The following is a 21,062-nucleotide window of genomic DNA, read 5'->3' as shown; positions in this document are numbered from 1 at the left end:
ATCCACCCCACAACTTCCCCTACTTGACTACCCTGCCACTCCTTCTTCATATTTCAGCTTACCCCCCACTCTCTAGTATCTAGAGACCACCCCAGTAGCAAGTTCACAACATTTTCTGTGTTCCTCGCCAAGGTGTTAAATCTTGTATCACCAAGGAATGCTCCCAAACTAATATACCCTCCACTAGTCAAGCACCTCAGAACCCAGGCTCATTCATACTCTCCTGACTCCTGCCAATGTGTGTTGTGTCGCATCACATTGGAGGTGTTCTCTTTCCTCCTTTATCAGGCCCAGAACATCCTGCTGGGTGGTGTTGAGACTTAATTCTGGGTGCAGGCCCTGTGGCCAGGAGGAGAGACAAGATCCCAAGGGGACCTCTGCATCACCTTCAACAAAGGGCGAGTGTAGCTATTAATAGGGGAGATGATGGTTCAGGCTCAGAGAGTTCAGAGGAATCTGGGAACTCAAGATTTGGGCATCAGGCAAATGGGATTTATTCCCAGGATGCATGGGTGGCTCAATACTCACAAATCAATCAGTGTGATACATCACACCAATAAGAGAAAGGATAAAAACCATAATTTCATTTCAATAGATGCAGAAAAATCATTTGACAAAGTACAACAACCATTCATGACCAAAACCCTCAGCAAAGTAGGTTTGGAGAGAATATACTTTCAACAAAACAAAGGCCATATATGAAAAACCTACAGATAACATCATACTCAATAATGAAAAACTGAGAGCTTTTACCCTAAAGTCAGGAACAACACAAGAGTGTTCACTCTCACCACTTTTATTCAAATAGTAGTAGAAGTCCTAGCCACAGCGGTCAGACAAGAAAAAGGAATAAAAGTCATGCAAATTGGTAAGGAAGAAATAAATTTCAGTATTTGCAGATGACATGACAATAGTATATATAGAAAACCCTGAAGACCCAACCATAAAACTACTAAAACTGATAAATGAATTCGGTAAAGTTGCAGGATAAAAAAACCAATGTAGAGAAATCCATAATATTTCTGTACATTAATAATGAAGATGCAGAAAGGGAAATTGTACCCTTTGACCACCTTTCTCCAGTTTCTATAAGTTTATTTTTCTTTGCTTGTTTTGAGATTCCAAATGTAAGTAAGATCATACAGTATTTGTCTTTCTCTGACTTATTTCACATAGCACAATGCCTTCAAGGTCCAACATTTTGTTGCAAATGGTAGGATTTCCTTACTTTTTATGGCTGAATAATATTTCATTGCGTATACATGTCACAACTTATTTATTCCTTTATCCCTTGATACATACCTAGGTTGTTTTGGTGTCTTGACTATTGCAGATAGTGCTGCTATGAACATGGAGGTGTGGGCATCTTTTTGGGTTAGTGGGGTTTTTTTACCCTCTTTGGATATATACCCAAAAGTAGAATTGCTGGATCATATGGTAGTTCTGGGTTTTTTTTTAAGATTTTATTTATTTGTTTGTTTATTTATTTGAGGGAAAGAGAGCATGAGAGAGAGCATGAGAGGGGAGAAGGTCAGAAGGAGAAGCAGATTCCCCGGGGAGCTGGGAACACAATGCAGGACTCGATCCCAGGAGTCTGGGTTCACAACCCAAGCCAAAGACAGTCACCCAACCAACTGAGCCACCCAGACACCCATTAGTTCTATTTTTAATTTTTTGAGCCTCCTCAGTACTGTTTTCTTTAGTAATTATACCAATTTACAATTCTACCCACAGTGCCCAAGTGTTCTCTTTCCTCCACATCTGTATCAGGCAAATGGAAAAGCAGGTATAGGTCAGACAATGATGATGGAGTTTAGACCTGAGTTGGCCATGGAAGCTTTGGGGCAAGACTTATAAAATCAGAACTGAGAGTTGAGAAGATGACTACAGTGCTGTTCATCACTTCAACATTCATCCAACTAATAGTTATTAAGAAACACCAATGTATTGTTCCAGATATTATCTATACTTGGGTCATTGCCCCCAAGGAAATAGGCAATAAACAGGTATAGGTGCTGACAATATGTAGTTATAAACTTTGCCTGTGGGAGGAAGTCATCAATACAGAGCTCAGGCTGAAGGCTACTGTAATGGTCCAGGCAACACACACACACACACACACACACACACACACACACACACACACAAAACAAAACAACTTAGATAAGACTCTAAGGAAAGTCAATGGCAGGTAAACAGGATAGAAATAAAGGACGAGGGGTGCCTGGGTGGCTCAGTGGGTTAAAGCCTCTGCCTTCAGCTCAGGTCATGATCCTGGGATTGAACCCCGCATCGGGTTCTCTGCTCAGCGGGGATCCTGCTTCCCTCTCTCTCTCTCTCTCTGCCTGCCTCTCTGCCTTCTTGTGATCTCTGTCAAATAAATAAATAAAATATTTTTAAAAATAAATAAATAAAGGATGACACATCTGGAAGCCAAAGAGGAAGACTGCGTGACTGATGGGAATAAGAGAGTCAGTATTTTAGGAAATAAGAGACACGGTTAGTTGGATTACAGATACGTCAAACTTTAGATTTCCATGGGATATCTAGAGCGACAGTATGAAGAGAAAGAAAAATCTAAGTAAAAATAAAGCATGTGGTAACACTCTTATATTTGAGAAGGAAGAGAAGAGCCTACTCAGGTCACTTCATCTCACTGTAGCTCTACTTCCCTGCACTGCTAACATCACAGGGTTTGAAGGAGGATTAAAAAAAATAGTATGTGTGAGGGATGCCTAGGTGGTTCAGTCAGTTGAGCCTCTGCCTTCAGCTCAGGTCATGATCTCAGGGTCCTGGGATCAAACACCACATCGTCAGGCACCCTGCTCAGCAGGGAGACTGCTTCTCCCTCTGCCCCTGCACTCACTTGCTCGCTCGCTCTCTCTCTCTCTCTCTCTCGTAGGTGCTCTCTCTCTTTCTAATAAATAAAATCTTAAAAAATATAATATATGTGAAGACACTTTGTAAATCACATTAGAAGAAAGCTTTCTAAGAAACGGCCTTGAGGTGCCTGGGTGGCTCAGTCAGTAAAGCCTCAGACTCTTGATTTTAGCTGCGGTTTTATTCTCAGGGTCTGATCAAGCCCCTCCACAGGCTCCAGGCTCAGGACGGGGTCGGCCCTCTGCTCCTCCACCCACTTGCATGCTTTCCCTCTCTCTCCCACTCATTAAAAATAATTAATATTTAAAAGAAGAGGCTTCAGATATTTAAAAGAAATGGCTTCAAATACTACAGGAAAGTCAAAGCAAGTAAGGATCTGGCAAAGGCCTCTCCCAATGCTGCCATTTGGTGGTCAAAAACCAGGTGCAGTATGAAGAGAGTAAAAGTGACCTCTCCTCTCCAGGCCCAAAGATAAAGTGAGAAGACATTGATGTGCCCCATCGATGTCTCTGAAAAACATTTTAAACATCAGATTGAAAGAAATCTTTAAAATGCTTTATTGCCAAACATTAATCTTTTTTCTTTAAACTCAAGTTCACAAACCCTGTTTTTTTTTTTCCGTTCTGTATCCCCCAGCACACAGCATGGTGCCTCACCCCTGAGAGGCAGTCAGGTAAGTTTCAACTGATGAAATGCACAAAGAATGGTGATCCCCACTGGGCTCCTTCCCCAATATCTCATTCCTTCTGCCTTCTCCTCTGTCCCTCGATCCTGGTAGCTCTTTCCAGCTCTTCAGGCAAACAAATTACAGCAGGTGGTCATTTATGCTTTTAGGTTATGTGGGCCCTCCAAGCACTGGGAGTACAATGAACATTACTCATGTGGTCAGCGGAGACTGACTTAAGAGAACACACATTCTTTCGGTCTTTTTTTATTTAAAAAAAAAATATATATATATATATACATACATATATATATACATATATATACATATATATACATATACATATATATACATATATATATGTATGAGGGTATAATTACCCTTTATCCAAGGAGTATAGACTAGGAATCAAGCAAGCGCATTTGCAACTTTCTTCCTCCAAAACGCTCTTGCAATCCTCACCAAGCCAGAGGGCGGACGCCGCCGGGTTCCGGGCTCTGTCCTCATACACTGGAGGATGTTGCCCCCTGCAGGAGAGGTTAGGTAAAAAAACTGTTCTCGAAAGATCACATCCCGAAAGGGTCATAACTTTTGCTGGGGAGGAATCACCGGCCTGACGAGGGCTTCTGAGAAAAGGCAACTCGGAAACAGTGGCCTCTGAAGTGCAGTATTTGGGGAAATTTTCGGCAAATCTAGGTAAAGGGGAAAGGCTCGTTCTTTTCTCCTTGCCCCGCGCCTCCAACAAAAAGCAGCCTGAAGCAGGAAATGTCCTCTCTCTGCGTCGCCATGAGCACAGGCCAGGTTCTCTGTTACAGAGCAGGAGTATCTAAGGAGGTGGCTGAGAAGGCAAGGGACCGGTTCCTGTAGTGCTCCGACCTCCTGAGGCTCGTTTTATGCCTTGGACTCTTCGCCCCTCTCGCAGTGTACATGCGTTCAACTTTAACATTTTATTCCTTCACCCATGGGGGGGGGGGGGTTATTTTGATGGTTCAGGCAAGGTAGGTTTACAATGGCATTTCTTTTCCAAATTCTGAGTATTTCTCCTAGATGTGTTTGACTTTTCAGCTACACTGAACTACTCAGCCTTCACTCTCGCAGCTCACGTGGGCACCCAGGCTTTCGAACTGCAGACTCGAGGAGTGATGAAGGTAACCGGCGACATGGGGACGGCGGGCCCGTCAGGAAGACAGGGAGGCACGGACTCCCCACTCCTTAGGTGCAGGGGACAGAAGCCATTCTAGATAACTCCGCGGGAAGGGATTTCACACGGGAAACCAGTGCTTACACGATTTGCTAGACAGAGGTCGAAGTCAGGAGCCACCTTCCGACAGTTGGGATTTCCGAATCACACCCCTGAGCCACCCTCAGCCACGGGCCAGGTGTGGGTGCTGTTCTGAGCACAGCCACCGCCTCACCACTGCAAAGCGGATTGCGACAGAGGCCTCTACTACTAGAAACACCCACATCTCCCCCAGTGTTTCATCCCAGCACGCCGGACGATAGGAGGACAGCCTCTATGTCACTCCCACACCCCAAAGCTCCTGTGGGTACAGCTCCGTAGCAGAATCAAGTCCGGAACTTCAGCTGCAGGAGAGCCTGGAAAATGCAGTTTCGAGCTTCCACCCCTTAGGACACCGGAGAGAATACAGCAGCACCCAAAAGAAGCTAATTGCCAGGCTACCGTACCCAGCAGGCCACCTCATCTCACCAGGGAGAAAAGCTTCCTCTGGGTTCTTCCCTCTTCCCCAACTGGTACCTCCAGTCATTTCCAGGTATCTTCTGGGTACACCTTCCGCAACCCCCCACCCCCCACCCTGTCACATATAGATAGCCCTGCTGTTGTCGTCTATCGCTTGGGTTCCTGGAATGGCTTCCTAACCCAGCTGTCCTCCTCAAGGCCTTAACCATTGCCGATCTCCCTTTCTGGAATGCAAATGATCATTCTTTTCTCCGTTTCAGGCCCTTTGGTACCTGGTTTCTCAGGAGCCACAGGATAAAGCAGGAGCACCTCAACATGGCGTACAAGGCTCTTCGTGCCCTGACACCCACCTTCCTGTCCAGGCTTACAGCTGGGCTCCCTCCTCGTTCTCATCCCTCTGCCCACCCTGCGATGTGTGCTCCCAATGACTCCAGACTTCTTCCCTCAACATGTTATGGTGCCTCGCAATGCCATCTTTCATGTATCATTTTTCTAACTGGAAACTCCCCTTCTCTGCTTAGAGAACGATTTTTCCTAATTCACACGCCGTATTTTCCTGATGTGGTGCCTAAGATTTCAGTGGTTCTATCGGGGTATTTAAAAGGCCCGGGAGTAGATATTCAAGTGGGATTGGCTTAAGAGACCCTAGGCAGCCAATTCAAGGGTCAAAGATCCTTCGGTGGATGACAACTTGGTTTGCTTTTCTCTCTCCAGTGTTCTCTGAAGGTTGCCTTTTAAGAATTACCTATTGTTGAAGAACATTCTACAGAGCCCTTTTGTAATGAGTACCTAATTACCTAATCAGAGCTGAGGTATTTCACCTTAACATTTGTGCTATATAGAATTTTGTGCAATCCTGATGATCACCTTATTTATTGGGGACTGGATATTGGTGTGGAGACTAATGGTTCTCAGTCATATCTCTGTTATCAAACAATCTAGAAGCTTCCACCTAGAGAGAGTTTTACATATCAGCTCCGAAAGAAGACAAAGTATGCTCATCCAACACTAATTACAACAGGAATAAGTAGGCATAAAATATGTATCTGCTGAATGAGTGAATATAAGGAGTCTCCATGTTGAATACACGAGATCAACAATGAACTCTTTTAAATTAGGGGTGAGAGAGGATACCATTTCTATTTGATAGAAATAGCAGTGCTACGGTTCCTGTCTTTCTGAGAGTGGCTTCTGTTGCTGATTTTGGAATGTCTGTATCATGGTGTTAAAGGTCACTGTGTTTAAATGTGGAGGGACACTTAGGTTATATAAACACCTTTTTAAACTTTATGTTGGCCTGAATTCACTTATGACATATTAAACAAAGGAATCCTCCTGTCCCTGGAAACTTTGCTTTTCCAAGGCTGCTTGTACATACCAGAATTTTATTGTTTATTTTTATTTATTTTTTTATTTTTTTAGTATTTTCACTGTTGGGATGGGCTTCCTTGTTGGCTCACCCTTTGACCCTCTACTCCTTTTTTTTCCTATGTAGTTTTCCAGACCCCCTCAACACACCTCTGCTCTCCACAAAGTGTTGCATCAAGAGCTCAAAAAATATAACTGTCCTGAAATTCATTGCCCATATTTATTTTTACTTACAACTATTTTGCAAATTGTGTAGTGTTCTCTCGTAATGCTGAAGGTGTAGATCATATGTGGTCCTATTTGCTTATGTTATTTTTCTGGATAGTTTCTAGAAAATGTGTAAAGAGATTTGTATTTTGGTGACTTCCATTATCCTTAGAATACTAGGTTCCCATTTTTTTACCCGTTGACCAACCGATTTTAGAAACAGAGTAAGGATCGGCAGCATAGCAAGAATACTTCGGACTGTCATACACCATTTCTGCTAGACAGTAGTGCTACTGAACATGTTCAGCTTTATGAACTTGATCAAGTAACAACCCAGTTCATCATAGTCTGTAACAGCAGTTTCTCAGAAAAGCAGATTATTTGTTTCAGAGAACCCGGCTTTGTTCCCTGAGGGGTCTTCTTCAGTATGTTCTTCCTACCAGATATTATAAACGTGATATATTTCATAGTGACATATTGAAGTACAATGGACCCATTGAGTCAAGAGTAGTGAAGTACACAGCTGCTTGCATTGTTGCATCGCATTGCATTTACCATCTGGGTGTATGTTACCCTGGATCCCTACTCAAAACCCAACTTCTGGTCAATCAGTCATCAATGATCAGTGTAGCTTTTCCTACTGTCCTTGTGTTCAGACCATGGTTCCTTAGAGATCTTTTGTTTCTGAAAACATATGTATTTTTACTTAAAAAAAAAGATAGTTGATAGATTATACAGAGACATACATAGATAGGTAAGATAGATAATCACACTGTGTCTGGAGTAAAGGGAACTTTTAAAGTGTAATCTTACCTGCTTTCTCATACTTAATTTTTTGTATAGTCTTCTTCCATTGGCTGGTATGCAAATATAAGCACAAATGTCTTCTTCCTTATTCCAAAATACAGCGTATTGCATACATACTTCTGAACCTTGCGCTTTTTCACATTTTTAACATTATCTCTTTCTATATTAGGAATAGTGTCTCTTTTTTTACTTCTTAATATGCACCAATAAATGTATCATTTTAATCGGTCCCGTGATGATAGGTATTGATTGGGCTATAAAAAATGTTTCAATGAATCACCAAAATATTAGGATTGCAGGTCAAAAGATTGAAGTATTTGTAATTTTTGACAACTGCTGCCAAATTGTTCTTTATATGGATTATACCAATTTATAATCTCAGCAGTAAAATGAGAATGCTTCTTTAAAATCTTAACCAAAACTTTATCAAACCTTTGAATTTCTTCAAATCTGACCTTTGTTTGCACTTCTGAGATAAAGCATCTTTTTACACATTTAAGGGCCATCTGTTATCTGCCTATTTTATCCATTTTTCTCTTGAGTGGATGGTATTTCTTTTAAAGAGTTTTGAGGGGGAGAGAGCGCGAGTGAAGAGAGAGGGACAAGCAGACTCTGAGCGCACAGCCCAACATTGGGGGCTAGACCCCACAATCTTGAGCTCATGACCTGAGCAGAAATCAAGTCAGATGCTTAACCAACTGAGCCACTTAGGCGCCCCTTGAGCGGATGGTCTTTTATTGATATTTTAAAATTTTAGAATTTAGCCTTTTGTAAAAATAACTTGCGATTCTTGTTCATCTTTGTCCTTTGACATATGTACTTTCTTGCTGTGCACGTTCTTTTTAAATTGCTTAACAACCTATTCTCTAATGGTTACAAGATGTTAAGTCATAGAGAACTCTTTCCCACTGAAATACTGTAAAAGATTTAAACTAGAGAAATAAGGTTAAGCTTTCAGCATAGTCTTCTGATCTGTTTAGAAGGGCTTTTAAGCAAAACAGATCATCGCTACATAATAGGACTACTCCACGTCTCAGCCGTGGTCCCTTGCACAAAGTTGCACAGAGAATCTGATAAAGGGCTGTCTTAAGAATTGTTTCTCTGACCCATGAGCTGTATCAAATAGCTAAGAAGCTTTTATCCATAATAGTTTGTGATGAACTAACTAGGGAAGCCCTTATTTGAATCAAAGGCTTTATACAGCCTATAAGAATTAAAGCAATAAGTAATTAGCATCTATGTTCACAAACCAAATGAAATTTCATGTGCAGCATGAACAAAATTAATTGCTCATCTATAATATATAAATGGACAGTATTTGACATGAATGTACTGATGTCTAGATTTCTGCCTAAAGGGAGAGGAGATGAAAGACTTGTACAAATAGTATATGATTTATATAATTATATCCAAATAATATCAGCTACCATTTGAGTGCCTTCTACTTGACAGGTGTTTTTAACATTAGAAGGTGTGTATCACCATTTTACAAATGTTAAAGTATGGCCCAGACAGATCAAAAAAAAACTGTCTCCAAGTTCAAAGAACTGTTACCTGGCAGAAGTGGTAATCTAATATGATAACCAATGCTTACATATTTTCCATCATATTAGTGTGGATCTCCAAATACATTGTGTGGCTGGTAAGCTCCCTCAATGTGGGTTTGCTTGTTTGTTTAATGAAAATGCTTGGGAACTTGTAACTGTGATTATTTGGGCCATTATAAACACTCCTATGAAAAACTATATTAATATGTTTTCTTTTGGTTTGGAAACAGAGTCACCTCCATATCCCCAGGTTATTAGCAGAGTATCTGACTAAATAAACACACTATGTGTTTGCCAAAAGAGCAATATGAACCTGTAAGTCATGGTATTTAAACTGCAAAAGCTATACAATCTATGTCAGGAAAAAAAAATTAATTTTGGCTTAGTATAATATCTATGCTCATTTAAATTAGAAAATCTAAGGCAGTAACCTGGAAAGTTAAATACTGCATATGGTAATATGGAATGAGCATTCCATAGAGGGTGAAAAAAAATGAGACTACAGTTGACCCTTGAACAACAAACTGGGGCTTAGCATCATCAACTGCCCCATCTCAATCCCTGCGTAGGCAAAAATCCACATTTAACCTTAGACTCCCCCAAAACTTAACTACTCAGAGTCTGTTGATCTGAAACCCTACCAGTGACATAAACATTCTATTAACACATATACTGTATGTTATATGTATTATATACTGTATTCTTACACTAAAGCTAGGGAAAATAATACATTAAGAAAATCATAAGGAAATATATTACAGTACTGTATGGTATAAAAAAATCTCTGTATAAGTGAATCCACCCAGTTGTTCAAGGGTCAACTGTAATTTACTCTCCATTTAACTTCTGCTAGAAACTTAAGCTAGAAGAATTATTTGCAACCATTTCATATTCTATGTATGCAAATCCCATGTTCTATGCTCCTACATTATAAGTTAATCAACAAAGTTAATGTCTGGTATCTAAGGCTGGAAAAATCTTTGTCCCTGATTATTATGTAAACCACCATTAGAAAATTCATTATAAATGCACATTACCAAACCATTAAACAGCCAAAATGACAGGATTCACTAAGTATTCAAGAAGAAAACTTCACTGGCTTCACCAATAAAATATTTCTATTGGCTCCTGAAAAGGATTTTGGTTACTATGTTTCACAAAACAAACGCTTTTTTTGGTCTGCAATATCCTTTGCTTTGGTCCCGTGAAGTCACTTAGCCCATGAAAAGGTCAAGATGATTATGAGAGCTAACTTTTTTGTGTATACTAATAAACAAAATTAAAACACATACATATTAGAAGCATCACATATTTAATGTCAAAGAATTTGAATTCACGTACAAAAATTAAACAACACATGATTTCAACTTTAAAAAACCATAACACTTATTAGTCAAACAACTATACAGTGAATATCAAAAACACAAAAGAAGTATAACTATAAAAACCTGAAATACATTAACAGCAAAATTAAAATTTATTTCTACAACAGGTAATTAACTAAAATATTTATAGTTATTTTCAAGGACCACAATGGTAGACTGCTTTTCCTTTAGTACTGCATAAAATCTGTATCTTAATTTTTGCCCTTCATTTCTTTCTACATAATAGTTAGCTGCTTCTGGTTATATAACTGTTACAATCTCTAATACAGATAGTGATCCTTGGTAATCAAATGTAGTGTAACCATTGTCTGCAATTGCTTAAATATTTGTGAAATGCTATTTGGCAAAGTTATTATGCAAAAATTTAACATAAACTATTGGGTTCTACTGCCCACTCAGGAATTAGAAGTATTTAAAATCCCAAAAGTTTAAAAAGAAGAGTAGTTTGCTATACCTTTATCAAGAGAAACCACTGAATAACTTTTTAAACTTAGCATTTTTATAAGTTCTGCAATTGTAGGTTATTCCAAATTATGGTTGATGTTTACTATGTTGAAATAAATATATATTTATCATTTTAAAACCAAATGTGCAAACCCGATTCTAAAATAAAACAGTATTTTAATTTGCATGCTTTACAAAGAAACTTTCATACTCATGTTTACAGTATCTTCTTCAGAAGAATGAGGCCTGATTGGAGATATACAGTCGCTGTCCAACATGGCTGCCATTAGCAAGTGATATTGTTGGTGACAAGGGATAGCTTGGATAAGAATAAGGCCTTGAAGTATAAGGAAGCACGCTGGGAGTCCCAGAAGAGAAAGTAGCACTAACAGGGGAAAGACTATTTATTGAGCTGCGACGAAAATTGTAGTCTGTAAATAAATACATGAACAATTATGCTGCACATCTTTACGGATACAAATTTAATTCAAAGAGACAAAGCATTAAAACTATAATCACAGTTTGACATAATGTTCTAACATTCAAAATCCTGCTAATACTATTTTGCTGGTAAAGACTGTTTCAACATTCAGAACATTGCAAATTCTAATGGTTTTTTACTAGAAGTTTCTTTCACTGACACAAGTTTCTTTCACTGACACAAAACTTCAGAGATCTTACTAGAATGCATTCTTGGATATCTTTTACTTGCATATCTATTCATTGTTTTTGGGTTTGATCACAGAAAAAAGAGAACCTCTGATTTCCCTTGTTCTACAATGCAGCTCCTTTTAAATTTGGTTCTGATGCTAAAGGGTAGTCCATGAAGAAAAGATTAAAAACCAGCGAATTCATATTTGCTTATTTTTTTTGAAACTGTATTTGGCATCAAGCCAGCAGAAACATTCTCCCCTGGACTGCAAAAACATTTGGTGTAAACTAACTGTCCAATATTTCATTATTTAAATACTAATATAAACTTCTGTATAACTCAGTATACCAATTTAACATTAGCATTCCTACTTGTACCATAAAACAGTAAAATGAATCATGTTTATAAAATAAACTTCAAGAAACCATTATCAACTTATAGTATAGAAAAATCCAAAAATTAAAACCAAATTATTTTTTAAAAACCAGTTATATTTGAAGTATTACTATTCCACAATATTCATCTTATGTGCCAATAATTTCCTGCTTCATTGTTATGTTTATATGTGTGTATGAATATTAAAGACCAAATCTGTAAATCCTGTGCTTTCCAAAAACTCAACTATGTTCTTTAGGGTAGAATAAGCCAAGGGCCTTACAATGACTATAAAATGATTATTTATAAAAGTTATGGTGTTTCTAGGAATGAAAAAAAGGAATTAGGTAATCTAATGCACAAGTCAAGTTTTTTCTATATTTTCCTGGTCTTATAGATGAGGCCTAAAACATATAAGCATTAACTTAATGTTGTCATGGGACTTAATATTTAGCCAACAGGAATGTGATCAACTGCAGGAGAATAAGCTCAAGCAACATCAGTAAGGACCTAGTTAAGAAAAAAAAAATGGAAAAAATAAAAATCAGTTAAATATAAGTTTAATTTCTAACACTATAAAACTCTAACTTGATTAATTTTATAATCTTTTTATTTTTATTAGTGGTACCATAAAAGCAATAAAAGCAGTCTGTTCCAAGAAGACAAATACATTTAAAATATCCAGTTCAAAATATTTTCAGTATTTTGAAGTTGGATAAGGAATTACTTTGATACCATTTGCTTTTCTTATATCCAAAGTAGGGTAAGTAGGTATCACAGAATTGTTTTTCTTAAAGGAGGCACTGTGCCTAAATAGTATGGTATTTAGTATTAATAAAAATCTTAGTGCTTCCATAATTCAAATTAATTGTTTAAAAGAATTTCTGATTCTCTCCCCCTAAAGAATATTACACAAATATAGACAATTACTTATTAGACAGGCATCTATGATACAACTAGCTCTTTAAATTTTAACAATGTGGCCACAGACAATTCCATTTAGAAGAGCAGATCTTTAACTAGTTATACTTCTGTAGGTGGGGAAAATGTAGTTTTCAGAGAAATCACTTTCACTTTGGGTTTACACCCATGCAACAGTTAATGCAGGCTGTTCATTGAAATGTAGATAAGAGACATCTTCAGAGAATGATTTCACAAAGAAAATAGCCAGACAACTGGCTACTGGCTTAGTACTCAGGTCTGAAAATGGGCATTTTATATAGTCTCCTACTGTGAACCTTTAATTTAAAAATACACTAATCAACTGTTGTCTTCTCACATTTCTAAGGAAACTAAATTGAAATACAAAATTTGACCTCATTCATACAGGATAAATCAAGACAAAAAAATTTCCCCCGAATACTACGAAAATTAGGAAATGAAAAGCTTCAATGTTCATAATATTTTACAAGCATTTCAAAAGTAAATTTTATTACAAGAATCTAAATATATTCAGAAAAAATCTGGGTAATCAGAAAATACAATACATATCAAATTTAAGATAGTAACTACTGACATAAACCTAGATGAATCATGTTTTCCTTAGATCTAACATACAATATATATCACAGAAAATAAAAATCAGGAAGCATCACTGATTTTTATGAAATAAATTAGGTCAGTCAGAATTCCTAGCATATACTTACTTGCCCACCCCTGGTTTTTCTTCCCAATGAATATTCTTAGCTCTTCAATCCCACTGTTTCTGTCTCAGACTTGGATCTGTCCTCCCCTTTTCCCTTCTTAAGGGAATGATAGAGCCAATTTCAGAATTTAAGTTTTACACTAAGAATTATTCAACTGTCTTAAGACTTTCTAAATTTAGGTACAATTTATATACAGTGAAATGCATATATCCTATGTGCCCATTTCAGTGAGTTCTGATAACTCTATAAACCTATGCAACCAACACCTAAAACAAGATACAAAACATATCCATCAATCCAGAAGTTCCTTGTGTTCCTTTCCAGTTAATAGCCCTTCTGCAGGAGGCAACCACTTTCTGATTTCTCACTATAGCTTAGAATTGTCTGTTCTTAGATGTCATACAAAATGTATTTTTTAAGAACTCTTAAGCCTAGCTTCTTTCTCTCAATATAATTTCTAAGATTCACTATGCTGTGTATGTCACTTTACTCCTTTTTATTGTTCGTCAGTATTCTATTGTATGTATACACTATAACATTTTTTATCCATTTACCTGCTGACAGATAAATATTTGTTTCTAAATTTCAACTATTATGAATAAAGCTGTCATGAATATTCTCATATGAGTCTTTTTGTGGATATATGTTTTCATTTCTTTTGGGTAAATAACTAGGAGTGGAACTGCTGGGTCACTGGGCAGACAGATACTGCTCAGCAGTTCTCCAATGTGACCATTTTACATTCATACCAGTAAAATACAAGAGCTCTGTTCTATATCCTGACCAACATTTAGTATTGCCAGTGTTTTGAATCATAACTATCCCAGTATGTGAAATGGAATCTCATTTTAGTTTTAATTTGGATTTCCCTCATGACTAATCCCTCATAACTAATTATGTGTTTAGTTGCCCATCTGAACATGTTCTTTAGTAAAGTATGTATTCAAGCCTTTTGATCTATTGTTATTGGTTTGACTTTTTATTGTTTATAATAAAAATTTTTAGCTAATCAAATTCTCTAATTCAAAATCATAAACCAGGAATAGGCTGGTCCTCAGAAGTCTCTAAAATTCCAACCAACTTTCACTGAAGAGTGACACAGACCAAAGATGGTTGATTAAGTGACTGTTGGCTACTCCCACAGTTAAATGAAGAAAAACAAGTTAAAAATTAGGTCTCCTAATTCCTAGGAAAGTATTATTTCTACTTGACCAGCTTTTTCACTCTGTATATCTTCTCAAAACTGGGCTGGGGAAAGTGGTTGTTAGAGGTTGTCTAATAAGAGGTTGTTAGACAGAGGGTAGAAATACAGTAGATAGTGCTCTCAGCTATCTGGCTGCTGCTTGCACCCACCCAGCCCCACATTTCCCATTCAAACCATGCAGCTCTGCATTCCCGTTTTATATGCTAAATGTTATCTAAGAATCTCATTTGAAGAAAAGGCCCTTTGCAAAAATAAATAAATAAATAGACTTTGCTCTAATGTAATGATTAGAGATAGCATTTTGAGCAAATTGCCTACAATTTCATATTTATATCTGGAAAGAATACACTTCCATAGAGTAGCTTTGATCTATACTGCAAACAGGCTTAACCTTAAGTGCCTATTCTAATCAAGCAGTAATGGCTAAAAGGACCCCCAATTCCCAACCATTTGGAAACTGTGGCTAGACTGAGCAGGAAAGTGAACAGGCAGTAACTGCTGTGCCACTGACCTGGGAGCAAGTGCAAAGACTGGCAGCACTTTCACCACCTTTTTGTCAGCCCCACTTTTGTGTTAATTCAGTCTACTACCTTTCTCTGACCAACACAAGAGATAAACCACCACCAAGATGCTTCTCAGTGAAAATTTAAGCAATGGATGTACACTGCTGCTTTACTCCATTTGTCTCATTTGTTTGTTTCTAATTCTCTTACACATCTTGACCAAACACCATGGATTCTCAAACTGCTTCTCTGCTTCATATAAAAGAGGGAGGAAACCCTTAATGGAGACCTTACACTGAGTTTGGTCGAAGTGTCTTCCTACACTTATTTTAGCTATCCGTTTCTTCTGGTTTCTTTCGGACCATACTCTTTAACTTTCCATTAGTAAGTACATTCCTCATAATTCTTCTTCTTGTTAACTATTTTTCTTCTTCTCCTTAACTATTTAAGTTCTACCTTCAAATCCACTCCCATTTTGATGTACCTTTTTTAAGTGTACAATTCAGGGGTTTTTAACAGATTCACAAAGTTGTGTAACCAGAAACACTACCCAGAATATTTTCATCACCCTAAACAGAAACTCTGAACCTTTTAGCAGTCACTCCTTCCTTTTCTCTCTCCCAGCTCCAGCAACCAATAATTTTTGTTTCTATTGATTTGCCTGTTCTAGATTTTTAATAAAAATGGAATCATACAATTTATGTTGTCTTTTTAAATTAGCTCCTTAGCATTTGTTTCCAAGGTTCACCCATGTTGTAGTATATATCAGAACTTCATTCATCTTTGGATCCCTTGCATGAATACACCACATTTTGTTTATCTACTCATCAGTCAATGGATATTTAGGTTGTTTCTCTCTGTTGGCTATTATGAATAATGCTGCTAAGGAATAATGTGTACAAAATTTCATGTGGACATATGCTTTCAATTCTCTGGAGTAAATAACTAGAAATCAACATGCTGGATCATAAGGGAATTTTATGTTTAACTTTAGAGGCAACTATACTGTTTTCTAAGACAGCTATACTGTTTTACCCTCCTAAAAGCAGTGTATGAGAATGAAGCACCTGATATTTTGATCTATGAAACACATTTCCCATACCCTTAATACATATCCCATAACTTTAATACATACTTTAAGTACTTCTTTAGATTTCTATAGGATATTTACTAAAATTTTTGAAAAAATTTTTATTTCACCATTTTATTATTTCAATTTCTAAAATTCAAAGAGGCCATAACTGAAACAACTTAGTAACTTTCTTTCACTAAATTTCACCTGTCTGTTAACAAGTTAACATGTTAACACAGCACTGTATATATGCAGAACACAAAACGTGGCTGGATTCAAAGAGAGATTTAAGAAATCTCTTTGTAAAGAGTGTAATGACATAAGAATGTAAATGACATTTATCATTTATTTTGTCCTTTCCATCCTAGGAAAGAATTATCAAGAACTAACTATAAAACAGATGAGGAAATTTTCAAAATTACTACTTATTAAATAACTTATAACTTACAACATATTTAAAAATTATTAACTAGAATTTTTAAGTAATATTTTTGGCTAGAACACTTTAGTTATTATCAAATTTACTGGCATTTTTACCTAGTTTACTTTCCCTATTACAATTAAATATTGACCAAAACAAGGTATTTTTACCCTTTACTTAATTTTTGCTATAGGCAACTGACAGGAAAGAGCAAGAAGCAGACATGAAATGACCAATTTTTTTTCTAAGACTAGGCTCATATAATAGCTTAAGTAAGTTTTTCTGTTTTAAGACGATTTTTAGGAGGCTTTCAGTATGATAATCCTAGTAATGGTGGCTGCATAAGAATGAAAGTTATTATCTCAAACTCCTTTCCTATAAAGTTCTAGTTGGTTAGTTCTCTGTTTTTCAGATTCAGTTTTGGGGAAAAAATCATCTGCTTTTGTTTTTAATTGTTTTTTAAATTTACAATTTATTTTTTATATAATTTTGAGTGATTTGTTTCAAATTCTTGCTGTGAAACTGACAGTATATATCAATTTTTATAAACATAATTGTCAGATACCTGTACTCTTATTTTTAAGAAATTACTACTATTTCATCCTAAATTACCTAAAGATTGTTATTTAAGCTTTCAAAAAACAAAGGTTTGAAATTCTAGAAAAAGCAAACTAATCTATAGTAACAGCAATCAGATCAGTGGTTGCCTGGAAAAGAAGACAAAGGAACAGGTTACTGTAGGAGTGGCAAAAATGTTTTCCTGTGATATCGTTTCACAGATGTATACATAAATCAAAACTGACCAAAGTGTACCCTTTAAATGTGTACTTTATTGTATTTCAATTATACTTTGATAAGGTTGTAAACAAAACCCAATGTTTCTTTGAGTTAGTTTCAGTGTTTCCCAACATATACCCTTGTACAATTGAGGTACTCAAAACAAGAATCCCTAAGCCAAATAAAATACTGAAAAAATTTTAGTAAAAATGGATTTAACACTTACACAGGTTGCGACTGCAGTGATTTTTAATACACTAATAAGCATTATGATTTTTCCTAAGGCAGTATGTAGTACACAGCTTTCCCCAAACTTGTTTGACCTTAGAAATAGTTATTTAACTGAACAAACTTTGCAAATCACTTTGGGAAGAAATTTTAACAGGGCTAGTATGTAATGGCAAACATTAAAAACAAAACAGAAATATTCTTGAACTATGTTAAACACAGTGATTACAAATTCAAATGCCCTCAGAGGCTCAGCTGTAACAAACAAATGAAAAAAGAACTCAAAGAGGACCAAATGTAAAACAGGTGTCTAGCTATTTGTACTGAAATTAAATCAAATTGCTTTCCTTTCAAAAAACCAAAGAGACCAAACAAACCACACCTAGAGTTTCCAGTCTGCTACCTTTGTTTAATAGATTATGTCAAATTCCTTTTCAAGAAAGTTCCTAAACCATTTGGAAGAGATTAATAGAAAAGCAACCTATAAGAGAAAATTATTATCTGAGCGCTACAGTTTATCTAGGTTTCAGTATGGCTCAAAAATTACAGCTCACTAGAAAAACTATCTGGGCAAAAGTGAAGAGAGAATAAAAGCCTTAGGAAAGATGGCAACTCTTTTCAAGTCTCATTTCTATCAGTAAAATTAGTCCTCGTAATTCAAAATTTTAACTACAGAATTTTGTAAAAGGTATTTCTGCGAATAGCATCCATATTTGAATTTTTATGTTAAGATTAAGATATACAGGGGCGCCTGGGTGGCTCAGTGGTTAAAGCCTCTGCCTTCGGCTCAGGTCATGATCTCAGGGTCCTGGGGTTGAGTCCGGCATCGGGCTCTCTGCTCAGCAGGAAGCCTGCCTCCTCCTCTTTCTCTGCCTGCCTCTCTGCCTACTTGTGATCTGTCTGTCAAATAAATAAAAAAAAAATCTTTAAAAAAAAAAAAGATTAAGATATACAAAAATAAAGTCATATGCCTCAAGTATAATAAATACATTTCCTTGTATCTAATGTATGAGTTCTATTAATGAGTTAATAATTATTGAGAACTTACTAAGTGCCAAAGCTACCTATACAACATCAGCACTACTTAAACCTTATAAAAGCCTCACAAAACAAATACTATTATTTTCCTCTTCAACAAGGAAATTGAGGCACAGAAAGATGAAAGTTAACTTACTTAAGAACACAGAACGAGTACATGGATTCTACCCAGGGAACAACAACATTCTTTTTGCCTCAACATGTGAAAAGGAAGCTGAATGAAAGTAATCTTTATTTAAACTATAAACTACATTTAACATCCTACTAAAACCTATCCTTTCAGCAATTTTCAGATAAAATTGAGAAATGCTGAAAATCTACATGTAATACACTCACTCCAACGACATCTACATTAAAATACTGTTTACCATACGTGGTGGTTCAAAACATACACTAGTATGTTATAAGCTTTGAGAAGAACCTGAAATATGGAAACCAGTTAACTTTTTAAAACTTTTCTTAACAAATCTATAATTAATAAAGCTATTATAACCAAATATTTCACAAGCTTCTTTAGACAATTTTAAATTTTCTTCTTATAACCATAAGAATAATTTATAACTGGCTTTCTGAAAACTAAATATATCACTTAATATTCCTAAAAGACTTTTTCTTACCTGTTTATTTTCTCCAAATTCTTCTACATAGGTCCAGGCTGAAGAGATTGTGTTCCCTGTCTGTAAGCAGTGAAGACAGAAAAGAATTGAGTCTTTAGATTGATGTTATCCCTAATCTTGGAAGTGCATGGAATCCTTGATAACTTTAGTTAAAAACTCAATCAGTAAATAGGAAAATAAACTTAAAGAACAAACAAGTGACAAATAATTACCATTTCTGAATCTCTGCAAAGATGAAAAAAGAAAACAGTATTCTGATATATAAATGAAAAGTATGAGTTAATACATAATCAAAAAAAGTCTCTCTATACAAATTAAGTCCCAAGAAGTACTAATAAAATAAAGGACTTTAAAAACAAGTAAGATTGCCCAATTTCTGATAAGAAGATAGCCCAAAGAATCTAAAGGAATTTGAAAAATATCAGTATATTTTCTTTCTGTCATAAAGAGAGATAGATGGCCAAAATAATACTAAGCTTAAAAAAAGTTTTTCTTATTAACAGCTAAATTTTATATACTTGAAACCTAATATAACCATATATAGAACAACTTTGGATATCCATATTTTAGTGGTTATCTCTTTATATCCCTTAAAGCGTTCTGGTCAGGATGTACATCCAACCATATGCTAAGATATTGTGCAAAAAAAAAATAGATATGAACAAATGAAAATGTTTGATGATCCACACAGAACTACAGATTTTTAAATAGCCATCTTAAAGATTATAACTCAGTAGAAAAAAAGTCAAAATATTTTATTATTTACATGATGAAATTAGGTAACTTCCATCAACCCTCCTGGTAAGAGTTAAAAAAATGCAGGTAATTATTAAAAAGCAAAAGGATTTATCAAAAAGCACTGAGAAGGACCAAGGAAGACACTGAAGAATTACGGGACCGTGATCTTGGATAAGAAGGAAACCCAACATAGTTTGCACACCTTTTGGAGATGTGTTTTCCCCTAGAAGGACTGGTCAACTCTGAAGAAGGATCTGATAGCCAATGGAAGATAACAAGAGACAAACAAATTTCTGAGGATAAAAGGACAAAATTAGAGCTGTGGAGCTAGTGATAGCTGGGAACCTGAATAAAACTGAACTTTTTAAGAGAAGACCAACTTTAAGAGAGAGTAAACTCAACTTCAACTTTTCCTGTCCCTGCCTGGATTAATAAGGCAATCTGGGATTGCCAGTCCCTTGGTCATCTTTCTGAAGCAATATAAATCTTCCCTAAATAAACATAAGAGCATGCTAGCTTTCAAACTATCCCTATATTTTTCATAGACAATATGTGACATTCAATCAAAAATAGTCATAGAAAGATAAAACAATGTGACCTAAAACCAACAGAAAAAAACATTCAACAGTAACTGATCTACAAGGAATTCAGATAAAGTTTTCAGAATTGGATATTAAAATAACTATGCCTAATATACTCAAGGAAATAAAAGAGTAAAAATTTTGAAGGAAAAATGTAAATCATAAGTCAAATGAAATCCTAGAACTGAGAAATAAATCCAAATAAATGG

General features: G+C 36.1%; 1 protein-coding gene across 9 annotated transcripts in view; it reads right to left on the bottom strand.

The window, feature by feature from the left end:
• Window positions 1–10,467: 10,467 nt before the first annotated feature.
• The window catches only part of RBM46 (RNA binding motif protein 46), a 72,566-nt gene continuing 61,971 nt past the window's right edge, over window positions 10,468–21,062 (bottom strand). For 5 of the 9 annotated variants that reach the window (XM_032862759.1, XM_032862742.1, XM_032862750.1 and 2 more), the window contains one exon: window positions 10,468–11,432. In XM_032862759.1, coding sequence (XP_032718650.1) covers window positions 11,233–11,432 — 200 coding nt within the window. In that variant the 3' untranslated portion in view covers window positions 10,468–11,232. Of the gene's footprint in view, window positions 12,539–19,534; window positions 19,595–20,474; window positions 20,566–21,062 lie in introns of all 9 variants that reach the window. The other 4 variants (XM_032862780.1, XM_032862790.1, XM_032862798.1 and 1 more) reach the window with 4 other exon arrangements.

Source organism: Lontra canadensis, unplaced genomic scaffold (assembly GCF_010015895.1).
Source record: "Lontra canadensis isolate GAN:19392208 unplaced genomic scaffold, GSC_riverotter_1.0 scaffold1, whole genome shotgun sequence".
Lineage (NCBI taxonomy): Eukaryota > Metazoa > Chordata > Mammalia > Carnivora > Mustelidae > Lontra > Lontra canadensis.
This window is presented reverse-complemented; position numbering and strand designations above follow the sequence as displayed.